This window comes from Geospiza fortis, unplaced genomic scaffold (genome assembly GCF_000277835.1).
Source record: "Geospiza fortis unplaced genomic scaffold, GeoFor_1.0 scaffold55, whole genome shotgun sequence".
Lineage (NCBI taxonomy): Eukaryota > Metazoa > Chordata > Aves > Passeriformes > Thraupidae > Geospiza > Geospiza fortis.
The window spans coordinates 3,906,231-3,921,055 of record NW_005054308.1 but is presented as its reverse complement, the minus strand read 5'-3'; the positions used below and the strand labels follow the sequence as shown (position 1 = coordinate 3,921,055).

General features: G+C 41.2%; 1 protein-coding gene across 2 annotated transcripts in view; it reads left to right on the top strand.

The window, feature by feature from the left end:
* The window catches only part of TRPC7 (transient receptor potential cation channel subfamily C member 7), a 66,033-nt gene extending 51,410 nt beyond the window's left edge, over positions 1 to 14,623 (top strand). Inside the window, exons 7-11 of one of the 2 annotated variants that reach the window (XM_031055255.1) lie at positions 3,727 to 3,922; positions 6,879 to 7,100; positions 9,206 to 9,286; positions 12,229 to 12,304; positions 13,040 to 14,623. In XM_031055255.1, coding sequence (XP_030911115.1) covers positions 3,727 to 3,922; positions 6,879 to 7,100; positions 9,206 to 9,286; positions 12,229 to 12,304; positions 13,040 to 13,182 — 718 coding nt within the window. In that variant the 3' untranslated portion in view covers positions 13,183 to 14,623. The remainder of the gene's footprint in view (positions 1 to 3,726; positions 3,923 to 6,878; positions 7,101 to 9,205; positions 9,287 to 12,228; positions 12,305 to 13,039) is intronic. The other variant, XM_031055256.1, reaches the window with a different exon arrangement.
* The last annotated feature ends 202 nt before the right edge of the window (positions 14,624 to 14,825 follow it).

The window sequence follows — 14,825 nt, the reverse complement described above, 5'->3', positions numbered from 1 at the left end:
TTTACAGCGAGTTCTGCAGTCAGAAATGTGAATATTTAACTCTGATTCTCAGAGGTCACTTAGACAGTTGTGACAGAAAAAGACCCAGTGGATTTGTGCCCATAATTGACTGTGGGCAGTTCCAAACAGCACTGGCAGCTCCCTGGATTGCCTCAGTGGGAAGCCTTAGACAAAATACTTCAAATTACACATTTTAAAAAAGCACACCTTCCCAGGGCAGTATGTAAGCAGAAAAAAGAGTGTACACTGAGGGAATTGCTTGCTTAGTTCTAATGATAAGTTAGTGAATATTTGGTTTAACTTTCGCCCTCCCTTTCTACTGTACTTTGAAATTGTGTGCTCAATTTCTTCTCTGTTCATCTACAGAGCAAGCACATAGCACCCTAGTGGCCTCTGATTTGAGTTATTATATACAGTTTCTGTCATTTCTTCCCTTTTGATGTTCTGGAAGCAAAGGAAATAAGGATGCAGTTGTCTTTACTCCACATTAGTTAAATATAGAAATTATTTAACTAAATACACTTTTAAAATTTTTTGGAAGTTCTTCAATGCTGAAGAGCAGATCATTTCCCCAGCAGTTGCCACCACACCAGCTATGTTTATCTGTTTATCAGATGCTGTGTACAGCACACAGCTCTTGAAACAGCCTGTAATTAAGAACATGCTATGCAAACAAATCGAAGCGGAGGCAAGGCTGATTGTGTTCATCTTGCTCTCTGCATCAGAAATCAGGCTGAAGGCTACAAGGCAAGGTTTTCTGCCTCACTCTCCCCAAAGGGGAATGTGACTCACTGTTCAGTGCCAAAGCTACTTCGAGGCTTGGAGGCTTTTTTCTACTTGTTTTGTTTTGTGAGAATGTGATAGTTTTGTAGATTGCATTGACTGTGTTGCTTTTTTGGCAGAGTTAGTTCTCCAATTCACTTAAGGAGATAAATCTGAAAGGATGCCTTAAGGTTTCTTAAAGAGGAGGGCACAAGACTGATATGAGAGCCTTGCCATGATCCTTTTTGACGAAAAGCACATTGCTGTATACAAAAGTGAGGAAAATCTGCAAATAAATAACTGGTTATGGTCTGTCAGGAAGCATCACCTTCCTCAGTGCAAAATCTTTAAATTTTACTGAAATAAGTGTAATGGAACAAACAAACAAACAATCTCTGTGGTCTCCCCAGTGCAGTCAGTTCTACCACAGTAAAGAGGTAGAACTGACAGTAAAGAGGGTGATTGCTGCATAGGCACCTCCACAGGGAGCATCTGCCAATCTGTCACTGCCAGACCCCACTGCTGCCAGGAGCTGTCAGTCTGGGCAGGACTCCTGACTTCCTAATCCCTTCATTTGTTTGCCTTTGAGAAGGATAAAACACCTGCTGACCTTGCAGGAAGGGGGTAAATTGCTTAGCTGGCAACAAGGAGACACCTTGGCATCTTGGAGTCTTTGGGAACTTGGCTCCCAACGTCCTCCTCTCATGTTTTAGTGAGATGTTCTTGAAAAAAAAAGAAAAACAAAAAACCCAACCGATGTTCCCTGCAACCTGTGCCAAATCTCGTGCAAGCTGGCAATAATCTAAAAGGGAGAAGGAAAGAGTCATGCAGCCTTTGTAAAGGGTAGGGATGGACTGGTACAAGGTCTCAAACCATTTCCTCTGACAGAGAGACCTGCATCTGCCTGGGGGCACTGCTAAACATCATTTTGGTGCTACAGGTTAGGTCAGCCTCTCCAGCAGCCGCCCAGCCCCACCACCACGGGCACTGGTCCCTTACCTGACACTGGAAATCAGGTTTATGGACATGACAGAGGAACCTGGCACCCCATCCTTACCTCCGGGGCTCAGGGTGGTAAGGCTGCTCACAGCTCTCAATTTACTTTTCAAGGAGAATCTGGCACTGCTCGAGTATAGAGGTCAATGCTCAAGCTGCAGAAAAGGAGCAGAGCTGACACATTGTATTAAAATCTGCCAGCAGGGTGGAAAACTGAGGGAACCTTTCTAAATTAAAAAGGAAAGTTAATAGCAGGGTGCAGCTGGGCTCAAGGCTGGAGTTATGGTTTTTATTAGTTTGGGAAATCACCTCGGTGGTGGGTTTCAATGCCAAAGATCATTGCTGCAATATCTCTTCCTGGACTGGAAAGTACAACATCTATTGAAGGAGCAGGGGCCAGATTGCCACTGCACAGTGCAGGGAGCCTGACACATGAATGCCAGGTCAGCTCTGCTGCAGAGAGGGCAGGAGAACAGAGCAGGGTGTCACAGGAGAGGAAAAGCAGGTGGAAAAGTGCAGCTTGGTCACACATCCCCCAAGGGTGTCTCTGCAGCCCTGCAGAGCAACAGGGTCGGGGAGTGGGGCATCCGTGACTCTGGTTATCTGTGAAATTGTGCAACACTTATTTGAAACATCACTCAAAGTCACTTCCCAGGAAACAATATAAAGAGTAAATATTATACTGTTTACTGCAGTTTTACTACTACTTGTAAATGAGCCGTGGAGTACCACAAATTATGATGAGAATTAAAAACCAGTTTGCTGCAGCAGAAAGGAGCTGTCCAGGAATCTGCACCAGCCTTTCAAAGGGTTGAAATTAATTTCTCTTGCTTTTATGAATGATGTAATTGACGCTGGAATTGATGTAATGTTTATTTTTCCTGTTGAATATGCCATGGTTTGTGTCTATAAGCTGTTTTTATAAACAGATTTAGCAGGATTACTAAGATGCTACCCTAGTAAGAAAAATTTCATCAAAGTAATTTTTTATGGCATTGTTTCATTTGAAGGTGCTGGCAGGTAGGAGGAGAAAGGAGGCAATTAACTGTTAACTAAGGATTGCTCAGCAAAGGCAAAATGCCTTCTAAGTTAAATATTAGGCAAAATGCTTTCAAAATGTGCCAGCATCCCTTCTCCTCCTCCTCCTTCTGTTCTTCTCAGCTGTTACTGCTCCCCTCCCCTGTTACAGCCCCAACTCAGATCAGATTCTCCTTCTGACCTGTTAGTCCAGCTTCATTCTTTCCAGCCCCACTTCTCTTTGTCATTGGCTTATTCCCCTTTTTCCTATCTTTCAGCCTTTTAATTTTACTCTTGCTCCTTTCTACTTTCAAGCAAGGATAATAATCAAATCAAAATGCCTCTCTGCAACATCTTCTACCACTCCTTAAATCCAATTTCTTCCTATGAATGCTTGGGTGTCTGACACGTTTGGAGTCCCAAAGCAGGATGGGAAGAAAATCAAACTATGGTCTGACTATATTTGCACTCTGTGTTCTTTATATGAATGCCACAATGCAGAACTTTTCAATCCTTTCTCCTGGGTAAAAGACATGCTTCTCTTCTGCCCTGGAAACTGCAGAGAAGGAGGTCAGACCTGGTCTATCTTCTTGGGATGAAAAAAGAGTGAATGAGTGAGTAGAAGCAAAAGCCCTACATAAAAAGTTTCAAACTGCAAGTTGCCCATGGATTTGCAATCCCTATTAGGGACACAAAATCCAAGTGTAATGCACCTGATAAGAACAGATGGAGCAAATCAGGGCACACTGTAACTTTGTAGAATTAATCAGAAATCATATTTCTTTATCAAATCAGGAAATGTGATTTGGCACATCCCTGGGTGATGGATAATGGGTGGCAATGACTGTGCCAAGATATATTTATATTTGTGGATTGCTGCTTTTATTATTAGCATGTGGCCTGGCTAACCCAGTGTCAACTCTATTAAGAGATTGTTTGTTTTCTTTTTAGGGTAGAAGAAAGTTTTAAAACCTTATTCTGGTCAATATTTGGCTTATCTGAAGTGATATCTGTGGTGCTCAAGTATGACCATAAATTCATTGAGAATATTGGATATGTACTCTATGGAGTATATAACGTGACTATGGTGGTTGTGCTGCTTAATATGCTAATAGCCATGATCAACAACTCCTATCAGGAAATTGAGGTAAGATAAATCAGATTACAAACACAAACTTAATTATTACTGATAATGAAAATGCTAAAAACCCAAGGAGGCTGTAGTTTATATCCAAGGTTAGAATCCTGAAAACATTATATGTGGTATAACAGTTAAGGCTGAGTCTGTCCCCAAATTATGATTGAATTAATAATACACAATTAATCATTTCTATAACTATTTCAGCTTCCTTGTTTTTAATGACCCTCTGTGAGTAAACCAAATTTCCTTAACATGTATTTAATGAAAGTGGTTTGTGATATTTTTTATTCCTTTTGTTGGTTATGATAATTTATCCATGTGTGCTGCCTTAGCTGCATTGTTTGCTTATGACAGAGTAATATTTCTTCTGATTTTTTGCCCTGTTCTCTACTGCTTAAACACTCCAGCCCACGTAGATATGAAACTCATGTGCATTCATGAAAATGTTTAGAAATTCCACATTGTCCAATTACCAGGCATAAAACTTGATACAATGTTTTGAAGAGTCTTTAGGGTCTGCAAAACATGACTTCATGGACATGTACAAAATCCATCTTTTAAAGCATATAAACAGAGCCCTCAAGGAATATTAATAGGTTTCTGCAGAAAGGCACTTGCAGGGCTTACCCAGCCCTGTTCAGTAGTGTGTCTATCAGCAGAGTGGATTTGCTAAATGCTTTAGACATAAACAAATCTCTGCTAATCTAAATAAAGGCAGAAAAAAATACATTATTTGGATAATGTTAATGTTGAGTCACCTTTTACTTCTGATTTGTTAAATGTCAAACTTCTGCAGTTAGATTTGTAGTAATTACTTGTCCTAATCTCCCCTCAAAACCTGACATTGAAAAAGGCCAGGGCTGAAAATATTTTCTCACTGTAATGTCTGATTCATCCATGAACTGTAGTACAAATATAACTCTATCCTGTGCATGCTGTAACTGAGTCTAAATGTCAGAGAGACCTTACACATGCTCTCTGCCCCAGAACCTTTCAGGACTGCAGAAAGCAGAGTCATTTCTCCAAAGGTTTCTAATCACACAGGATGAAGCAATTCCTTGAATTCTATTCACCTGAAACAAGTTTTACTTCAGAAGAGGTCTCAGCCTCTTACTGCATTTTCCAGTTTATTGTCATAGACAGAGATGCTCTTGAAGAAAAAAGATCTCTGAAAATATCTGAATAGATGGCCTATATTAACTTTCCAGTTTAAACTTTGTGAAAGCCATTTTCTTGGCAAAATGGTTTGTCATCCTTCTTGATTGCATGGAAAGTTTCAAAATTTTGTTAAAGGTTGCTTGTAACTATCAGCAAGCAAAACAAGTGTGAATGTTTGGCCCAGATCCTCCTAACTGAAGAAAAACTAGTTATTCTCCTAGTAATTCATTTCAGTACTCACTAGAGTGAGATTTCGAGAGCTCTCTGCGAGTCTCTGTGAAGATTAAAGAGAGCTCTAGAATCTGAGTCAAATAGGTTGGAAAAAACCTATAAGCATTCATCCAAATGGCTAAGGCCACCACCGAACCATGTCCCCAAGTGTCACATCTGCACATCTTCCAGTATCCCCAGGAGTGGTGACTGACTGCAGAGGAAGTCCCTATTGCCAAAGTGTTTGTCTGACCAGAGCAATGTCAATGATGTCCTGGGATGGACATTACTGAGGAATTAAATTCCATTATGGTCAGTGAGCAGATGGTTTGCTATTAGCTGGAGTGACAAGACCATATTTGCCTGCCTTCCATTTAACATCTCTCTTTGCTGCTTCTGGTTTTGCTCTGTTTATGCCTCAAGTATTGGTGCTTCCTGACAAAATTTGGATTTATGGAAAGAAATCCTTTTGCTAGCCATAGAACAGAACTACTCCCATCAGTAGTACCTCTAACTGCTTAACAGAAGGGCATTAGAACTGTTCACTGGTGGTTTGTTCTGTAATTCACCTTAAGGATTCTGTGAGGTGCAACCCTAAACCGTGAGAACAGCAAATGGCAGAAGGGAATGCTGCTGCTCTGGTGAAGACACACTGCTGTAGCTGTGGCAGAATTCATCTCCGTGGTGTCATGGCATTTCCTGAGCAGGTTCCAGAGGTTCAGGGTAATCAGAGGGTATGAATTCCAGCAGAACACACAATTCCAGATGTACACGAGTACAGGGAGCTGGCAGATCCACACCTCTGCTGCTGCTTCTGCCCTCCATGTAAAGCACAATGAACACAGTGTCTGATAAATGCTCCTGGTACATGGCCCTGATCATCCTCCTGTATAAATGCCAAGTGAACGATTTCCTCCATAAAATATTTGCTAACCTTGCCCTTGTTATTGGAAGTGATCCTGGCCCACTTTGACAATTCATAAAGGACATTCAGAGACACTGAATGATGGAGTTTTTCTCTACCTTCATCAGTGGCAGGAGGTGAACAGTAGGAGAATTGAGGGGTTTAGGGATTCATGGTGGTGAATACAGACAGGACCCAAGAGGAAATCAGCTGATGATAGAAGAATGCTCATCCAGCAGTGTCTGAGCCTCCCAAAGGGAATTCCTGGCCAGAGCAGTGGTAACAGATGGCACAGAGCATTGCAGTTCATCACAGACAGTCTTTGCTGTTGTTGTGCTCATAAAAAAAAATTTCTGCTTTCCATGTCTCTATGTTCTGACACATTCATTTGTCAGCAGAGCAAAAAACCAGATTGTTACTGAGACAACCCCTTTGATATACAAGAAAATAGTCTAATATTTGGAACACACATATGCTCTATGCTTTATGCATCATTTTGTTTAAATTTTCCTTGTTTTGAAATTACCACAGAGAAACCTACAAATACATGTTTTGTGCAGGGGCCTTGTTCTGGGAGGCAGAATTTGGTTGTAGTTAACTCCTACCTGTATGTTTGTCCTGGTCAGAGCTAAATTCCTTCCTATTTACTAATTTGGGTGTTGATTTGTTTTTCCTTCTTCCCTTCCCAAGGAGGACGCAGATGTGGAGTGGAAGTTTGCACGTGCCAAGCTCTGGCTATCCTACTTTGATGAAGGAAGGACTTTACCTGCTCCTTTTAATCTAGTGCCAAGCCCTAAATCATTTTATTATCTCATACTGAGAATAAAAATGTGCCTCATAAAACTCTGCAAATCTAAGGCCAAAAACTGTGAAAATGACCTTGAGATGGGGATGCTGAACTCCAAAAAACGGGTATGTTTTACTTCTACTTTTCAGCTTCTTTGTGGAAAGGATTCATGCCAGGGAGCTTCTGGAGAGGGCTGGATGGTACACAGGGACCAGTGCACATTGCTCTATCACATTGCAAGCAGAGGGTCCTCCCAAAGGAGTGGCCTCATTGCACCAGGGAAAGGGCAGTCTTTGTAAAAGAAGGCACCTTTTTAACTTTTGTAAAAGCAGGCACTCCAAGGCCAAATAAGCAAGGTCAGAGAGAGGGGCAGAAGCAGAGGCACAAAGAGGTTCACAACTTGTCTGGCTCAGGGCCATCGTTCCAGGCTCTCCCAGCTGAGCTGTGTGACACTGCCCAGGGAGGGGACAACAGGGCAGCACTCTCCAGCTGAGATGTGTGCAGGCCACCCTCAGCTGTAACCTTGGAAGGAAGACTGAGGAGAAGGGAAGTTGGAGGTGGCTTTGCAGAATTTGCCTTTGGGACATGCAGGCTGCTTTAAGGCCTGCCTGGATCTCTTGGAGGAGCAAACAGAGCCCTCCAGCTCATGGTTAACCATCCAGGTCATAGTGAACCATCCAGGTCATAGTGAACCATCCATGTCCTGGTGAACCATCCAGCTCCTGGTGAGCCCTCCAGGTCATGGTGAACCCTCCAGCTCATGGTGAGCCATCCAGCTCATGGTGAGCTCCCCAGCTCATGGTGAGCCCTCCAGCTCATGGTGAGCCTCCCAGCTCCAGGCAAAGCCCATAGCCTCCAAAGAGGATCATCCTCCCAGGAGTTTGAGAGAACTGCTCAGGTCTGGTGCTCACCCACTCTCTGCCAGCACCTAAATTGAAGGGAGAAGTCTGCCCATGGGGTTTACTCTGTATTATCAAATAATTTAACTATCAACATGGGGAGCATTGCTGAGATAGACAAGCATGTCTACAAATGCATTTAACACTGCTATTGATTACTGGAAGAACCACTAGAACAGTGGATTCTCAAAATGAAAGAAGTGTTTTTCCTTCAACTACCTCAAATAATGATTTTAAAATGCTTTTTAAATGTTATTTGAATCAGACTGCACTAAGCTCGCTTTGTTTGAAATTTAATTTCTGCTTCAAAGCCTAAAACAAAGTAATAAAATTTTCTCTAAGCCTCTGCTTCCCTAAGCCTGATGAGGGAAAGTGTATGGCTTGCCCTTTTTCATGGAACTCATGCAAAATTCATATTTTCCATGGCTTTAGCATAAACAATTAAGAATATCAGTCATTTCTTGCTTGCCTATTGATTTTGTTCATGTATCATCTTTAAGAGTCTCTGTAAACTCATGATACACCTGATGAGTAAGAAAGAAATTTTTTAAAGATTACATTATTACTTCAGACTTTCAACCTAATCATTATAAACATCCTGATTTGAAAGAAAAAAAAATCAGGATCTCTGTTTCAACCATGGAAGAAAAGCCCTTATCCAGGGCCTCCCCTCTACATACAATTGCATATAGGTGCAGAAGTCTATGATATTTATTCCTCTGAATAAGTTATTTTTTTTTTGTTAGTATAGGACCAAAAACCTCAGAGGTGGATTACAGTCAAAGAAACCTCCAAGAAATATTGTGTGTAGTGTCCATAAAAGTCTCCTTGGGAGTTTCTAGAGCTGTCATGCCTCTGGTAAAAATAAAATCATCTGTTTAAAAAATGCATCTTTTTCTTGACCAGAAAGAAATAGCAAAGGGTACTGCTGTTTTAAAAGGACCCGTGAAAATCAATTATGTTTCAGAATTTGGTTTTGTCCCGCAATCTTGTTCTTTCCAAATACAAGTAGTTATCTTGTGTTCTGAATTGATAAGCATCAGCCTCATTAAGATAAAAGTATTTTGTGCCTCCTCACGCCTTGTTGTCTAAAACTTGTGTGTGAATACCATTTCTGTCTAGATAATTCAGAATACAGATTTTTCCATTAATTTGTGTAATTTTTGGTTTTTTCTGTCTTCCAAAAATTTCCTTTTTTTGGCCTGAACGTTCTGGCTTTTACTCTACTGTACATAGAACCATTTCCCACTGTTTTTCAGCTTGGTTTGGGGCTGTCTGAGTATGAGAAGCTATCATTGATTTAATCATGTCATGATGTTTTATAATTTCAGAAAGTTCGTTTTCACTCTAGCATTCAAAACACAGAGAGTTTTTCCGGGAAGAACGCTTACACCAAGCCCACGAGATACCAGGTAATCAGAGCATGAACGCAGGAGCCAGGGGAGAGCTCTGCCAGTGCCCAGCTCCTACCTGCAGGAATCACCTTTGCCTTGTCCAGCCGATGCTGTCCTGGCATGTGCCAGGCTGGGCACTGGCTCAGGGCTGGGCTGGGGTGTTTTGGAAACAAAGGCAGCCTGTACCCCATGGAAACACGCATGGTGTTAGCATTTGTCATGCTAAATAATGCCTCTCGAGGGTGTTTAACTCAATACACATCACCCAACCTTTACTCCTCTCATCTTGCATTGACAACATTTCATCCCCCACCTCTCCAGCTGCTGCATTAACATCTGCATGTGCTTCCTCTGGCTCGTCCTGCCCAGCTAACCCTGCAATGTGCTACGGTTCAGAACCCCCCCTGTGGCTGCAGAGGTGGCACAGGGTACCACAGCTGTCTGTCCAGCTCCAGCGTGGTGCCAGCAGATGTGTTATTTCTTGTGCAAACGTGTCCCAGGGCAATACAAAATGTGCCCCGCAGGATTTTTGCCTTCTTTTTTAGCATAAAGTGGAAAGGAATTCGATGGCAAGTGTTGTGTCTGAAGGGACTGACATTAAAGACAGACGAGGAAAATAGGAGTTAAATTGGCTAAAATGTGCAAGGGCAATTCCAGAAGTGGTTTGTCTTGTGTTGGTACAGCTTCCAGCACAATGGGCTCCCAAGCTGTTCAGCAGACCAGTAAGAAATTTCTACTGGTTTTAAAAATTTTTCATGCTTTTCTACCAAAATTGGAGGGGTATCTAAAATTCTAAGTTAGAAATGGCATGCATTCACTCTGGCATCTGGAGTTAGCTGGCTTGATTCTATCAAAGGAAAAGGGATGAGAGATTGTGTCCTGCTCAAAGTGGCATTTCAGCACTTCTGACATGTCCCCATCCATTCAAACCCACAGGTGATGTGTCAGCCTCTCTTGGACTGGTTCTCTTCCTGTAGCTATTATTTCTCAATGAGACCACCCAGTGTTTGTGGTAAATTAGACCTTTATTTCCAATATTGAAAAAGCCAAAGGTGACCTGGAAAAATAGACAGAAAAAGACAAGTACCTGTTATTTTGTTTTAATAATGCCAGGTTTGTCTTCAAACTACCTTAGAACATTCTGGTTGCTGCAGAAAGAAATTGCCCAAATAATATAATAATGCCCAATAATATAAGGAGAATGTAATAGTCTTGATTATCTAAACATAAAGAAGAAGGAACAGTGTGATAATCTGTCTGGAAAGCTTTTCTTCTACTACTAGGAAAACCTTTGAAGCAGTTGCTTCTTGCTTAGCAGTGTTTATTGAGGGATGTATCTGCAATCTCTGCAGTCTGTGTGCTTAAGACTACATATGAACAGTGCTCTAGAGGGATAACAAAAATATACAGAATTTAAACATGCAATATTTTGAAAAGCATGAGGAACAAGTCAATACAGCTGCCATGATTTGGGAATAAATTAGTCTAGGAAAAACAGTATCTTTATTAAAGAAAATATGGGAACTGGTGTAAGGAGAGGTTATGTATCATTTTTTTCCAGGTAATAAGAACCTGTGTACTGACTCCTTGTTTTAGTCTAAATCTCCTGTGACTTCTGCTCTGGAAAAAATTACTTATTTTTGGCTCCAGGATTTCCCTACTTTCCCCAAACATTACTTCATTTATGTTTTCTCAGGTGACAGCCCTACCTCCCTCTGGATTCTACTGCCTTGGCCATCTCCAGCACACCGTAGGTGCACTGTACCTCATCTCTGCTGCCTTAGCGGCTCGCCTGCTTAGCCAGATGCCTCTGGCATAAAGGACAGTCTTAGTCATCCCATATTCCATGGCTGCATGGCATAGACAAATGACTGGATCCTTCTTTGATCTTCACAAGCCTTTTGCACTGCTATAATCCTTATTTGGCTAGGCAGAAAAAAAGAGCAGGTGTACTGTTTTCTTAATTTCACACCCTTTGTAGCATTTTTCAGGCGTTCCAAGCAGAGATGTGATTGCTCTGTGAAGAAGTGAGTCCATGCTGGGAGAGGTTTCTCCTTTAGCACTGGACATCTGGTCAGTCAAAGACACTGAGCTCTCTTGTGTTTGCAGAGGATGTATGTAAATCTCTGCCTCTGAGAGAGCACTTCTTTTTATGTTTATATATTTTTATTCCTTTTTTCTGTATAAGTTTTTATTATAAGATTTTTTTCCCCACTGGGGTGTCTTTTCTACAGTGAAGACAAGGCCATCAGCTGTACCCCAGAGTGCAGCCCAAAACTGCCAAAGTTACTTTCCTTCCAGATAAATGGAACCTAGACAACCTTGGAACAATAGCACATTGCAAGCTCATATCCATAACCATACTTACTCTTCCTTACTAACAATCATCTTCCATTTTGTAAATTTACATGGCTTTGTATTTTTCACCATATATGTCTCTTAAATCCACATTTCCATAAGAAACTTTTCTCCCTTAAGCCAAGTTGCCCACCTTTGTTCAGACTCTATTTTCTCTGTCCTTCTCTAAATTTATTTTCTCTTAAACACCCAATGACAAGGCTAACAGAGTCTTTCTGTGGACCTCAGGTCAGCTGCATTGTGAGTGAGTTTGCTAACATCATTAATTACCACTTATTTCTTCCTGTAAAGTACTATTAGGCAGCAACATGCTAAAAGAAGGCTCTGGAACCCATTTCCTTAGCTTTTTATTGGATCATCTGTGTTTTCTTTCTGTCTGTGGGACATGCTCTACATTCACATGCATCCCACAAGGAACCCCAAAGTGCTGAGTGATTGAGTGGCTGTAAATCAACTACTGTAGTGCAATGTTCACAATATAAAATGTAAAATAAATAGGGAAAAAATAAAAAATATCCCTAGTGAAACCAGATGAATTGCTCATAAGAAGTCTGGCATGTGGAGAGTCTCCCACTGAAGCAGTGTTTCTGTTCTCCTTCCAGAAGATAATGAAGCGTCTGATCAAGCGCTACGTGCTGAAGGCTCAGGTTGACCGGGAAAATGATGAGGTCAATGAAGGCAAGTGGAATTTTATAACTGACCCACCTAAGGGGCATGAGCTGTTATTGCTGCTGATCTGGCCAGTAGGAGGGTTGAGCTTAGTTAAGATGCTCTGTAGAGAGAGCTTGCTCATGCTCACACTCAGGTGAGCAGTGCTGACTCTGAGCCACCCTTGTGCCCTTGAAATTCCAGATCGTTGCTTGTCCTTAGCAGAACACAGATCTCACAGGATCTTCACCCAGCCCTGCTCACCCCTGTAGCTCTAGCTCTTCTTCCTTTACAACTACCAGGGTATTGCCAACACCCAGCCTTACCTTGGTGTCCAGGTAAAGCATTTTCTGACTGCCCTGCCCAGGCCCGCCCCAAGGACCCTGTTTTGAATGGGATCCAGATTCATATTGCTGTGGTGGCATGTGAGATTTGTGTGCAGATAGAAAAAAACCTCTAACACCTCGTAACTACCCTCCTGCAAATACCCTATGTAGGTGGAGATCAGGTTGTGGAGAGAGAACAAATTTGAGAAGGAAACATGAACTCTCCACACATATTTGCTGTTGCTGTTGGTACCACTACTGCAAGTACAGGTTATTCCTTATAACTACAGATATTGTATGTGTAATGCAGGGAGATCAAATGCAGCTCCACACACATTCCTGACTGAACACACTGCAATTATTGCTCTCTCAGGTCTTGGAACCATAGGGATTGCTGACTTGGTTCAGTATGGCTAACAAGAACATTTTCCTCTTTCAGGAGAACTTAAAGAAATCAAACAAGATATTTCCAGTCTCCGCTATGAACTCTTAGAGGAAAAGTCCCAAGCTACTAGTGAGCTGGCAAAACTAATACAGCAGCTGAGTGACAAGTTTGGGAAGACCTTAAATAAGGACATTTGATGGAGAATACAGAGAAAGACAACTTGTTTTCTAAACATTGTTCATTCTCAACCAGCATCTAAGGAGGGCAGAAAATGTGAAAGATGGGTACTGCACACTCAGCTTTTGCTGACAAGCAAGTGTTGGTAGGAGCACTTTGTGTTTCTCCTGCACTTGGTGAGTGACCAGTTAAATCTTTTCTGATACAAAAGTGACTTAATGGTAAAAATCTATGCCCCTCGACATCAGAAACAGATGCACCATAGAGAAGGCACCTCCAATTAAAGGCAAAAAAAGCCAGATCTTCATTCACCCGACTCCAGAGAAGACAATGTAACTGTGCTCATTAACACCAACAGAGTCTGTACTGACCAGGAATGGGTGAAGCCTGAAGGAAAAATGTGCCAAGCATATTCCCTGCAAAAATTTTTAAATTCCTATTCTTGGGTGTGTACTCTCCTTTTATGTTTACATTGGGAACCCTGAATACAACTTTGGCAACCCTGAATATAACTTTGATCAGCACTGTGGCTAATGAAAAGCTAATGAGAAATCATCTGTTGAAGTGACCAAGGCAGTGAACGAGAAGTAGACACTGACAGCATTGGAAAAATGAAACCAAGCTTGTGGGGTAAATTATCCTTTAACCTGATGAAAGGATTTCCAGCCAAATACTCCTGTCCCCCTTTTCCAGCTGTATTAGCTAGTCTGCTGATGGATATGGTCTCTTTGTATGCACTTAGCCTCTCTTTTATCTTTAGTCGATCCCATCTCCGACAACAGCGGACTGAAATATTCGTAATGATGTGAAACTCACTTCCCAGGAATACCCAGAGATAAAACACCTTGTGCTAATGTATTCAGTTCAAAGAACAACATTAATCCAGAGACAGCGATGCAACTGAGCTCAGCTTTCAGATTCCGGAGGTCAAACTGCAAGCCATAGGGAGAGATCAATCACAAAGAACATTGCCCAGTAGTTTCCAGCCTTGAAATTTGTACAAAAAGTTTCAATTGAACATTCTGACCAAAAAAAAAAAAAGGAAATAAAGGAAAAATCATTGCAGAAATTGTTGTCATGTTTTTGGCTCTTACAGAGGATGAGAAAGGGATTCAAACTGTTCTAAGGCTGTGGTAATAGAAGGATCACACTTTTTCAACAGGAAAGTTGTAAGTCTGTGCAACACAACTGCAAACATGAATGGCTTAGGTTTTCATGGTTGGCTACATGATTTCAACTACTTAAAGCACACCTTACTACTTGGGAACCATGGAACTGGACTGTTTGTTTACATGAGACACCTATAAAATGAACATGACATCTAGGATTCAGCTGAGACAAACAAGCAGAGCCAGAAGGTGACCTGTGATCAGTTCTTAAGTGCCAGATGAGAATACATATAGCCTATTAGAATAATAGTTATATTTGTACAAAAATGAAAGAAAACAAAATAAAAAAGTGTACTGTACGTAGATCTGTTTAGAGAAAAAAAATACTGTATTTTTACCTTTAATAAAATTATCTTGTATACTGTAATATTTTTACCTAAAAATGGAAAAAAATAAAATTACCTCATAATATTTTGTTGTACATTGAGTGAAATATTTGCTTGATCTTTTGACTACTTATTACATGGCCTTTTTTTTTTTGCTTTTTTCCCATT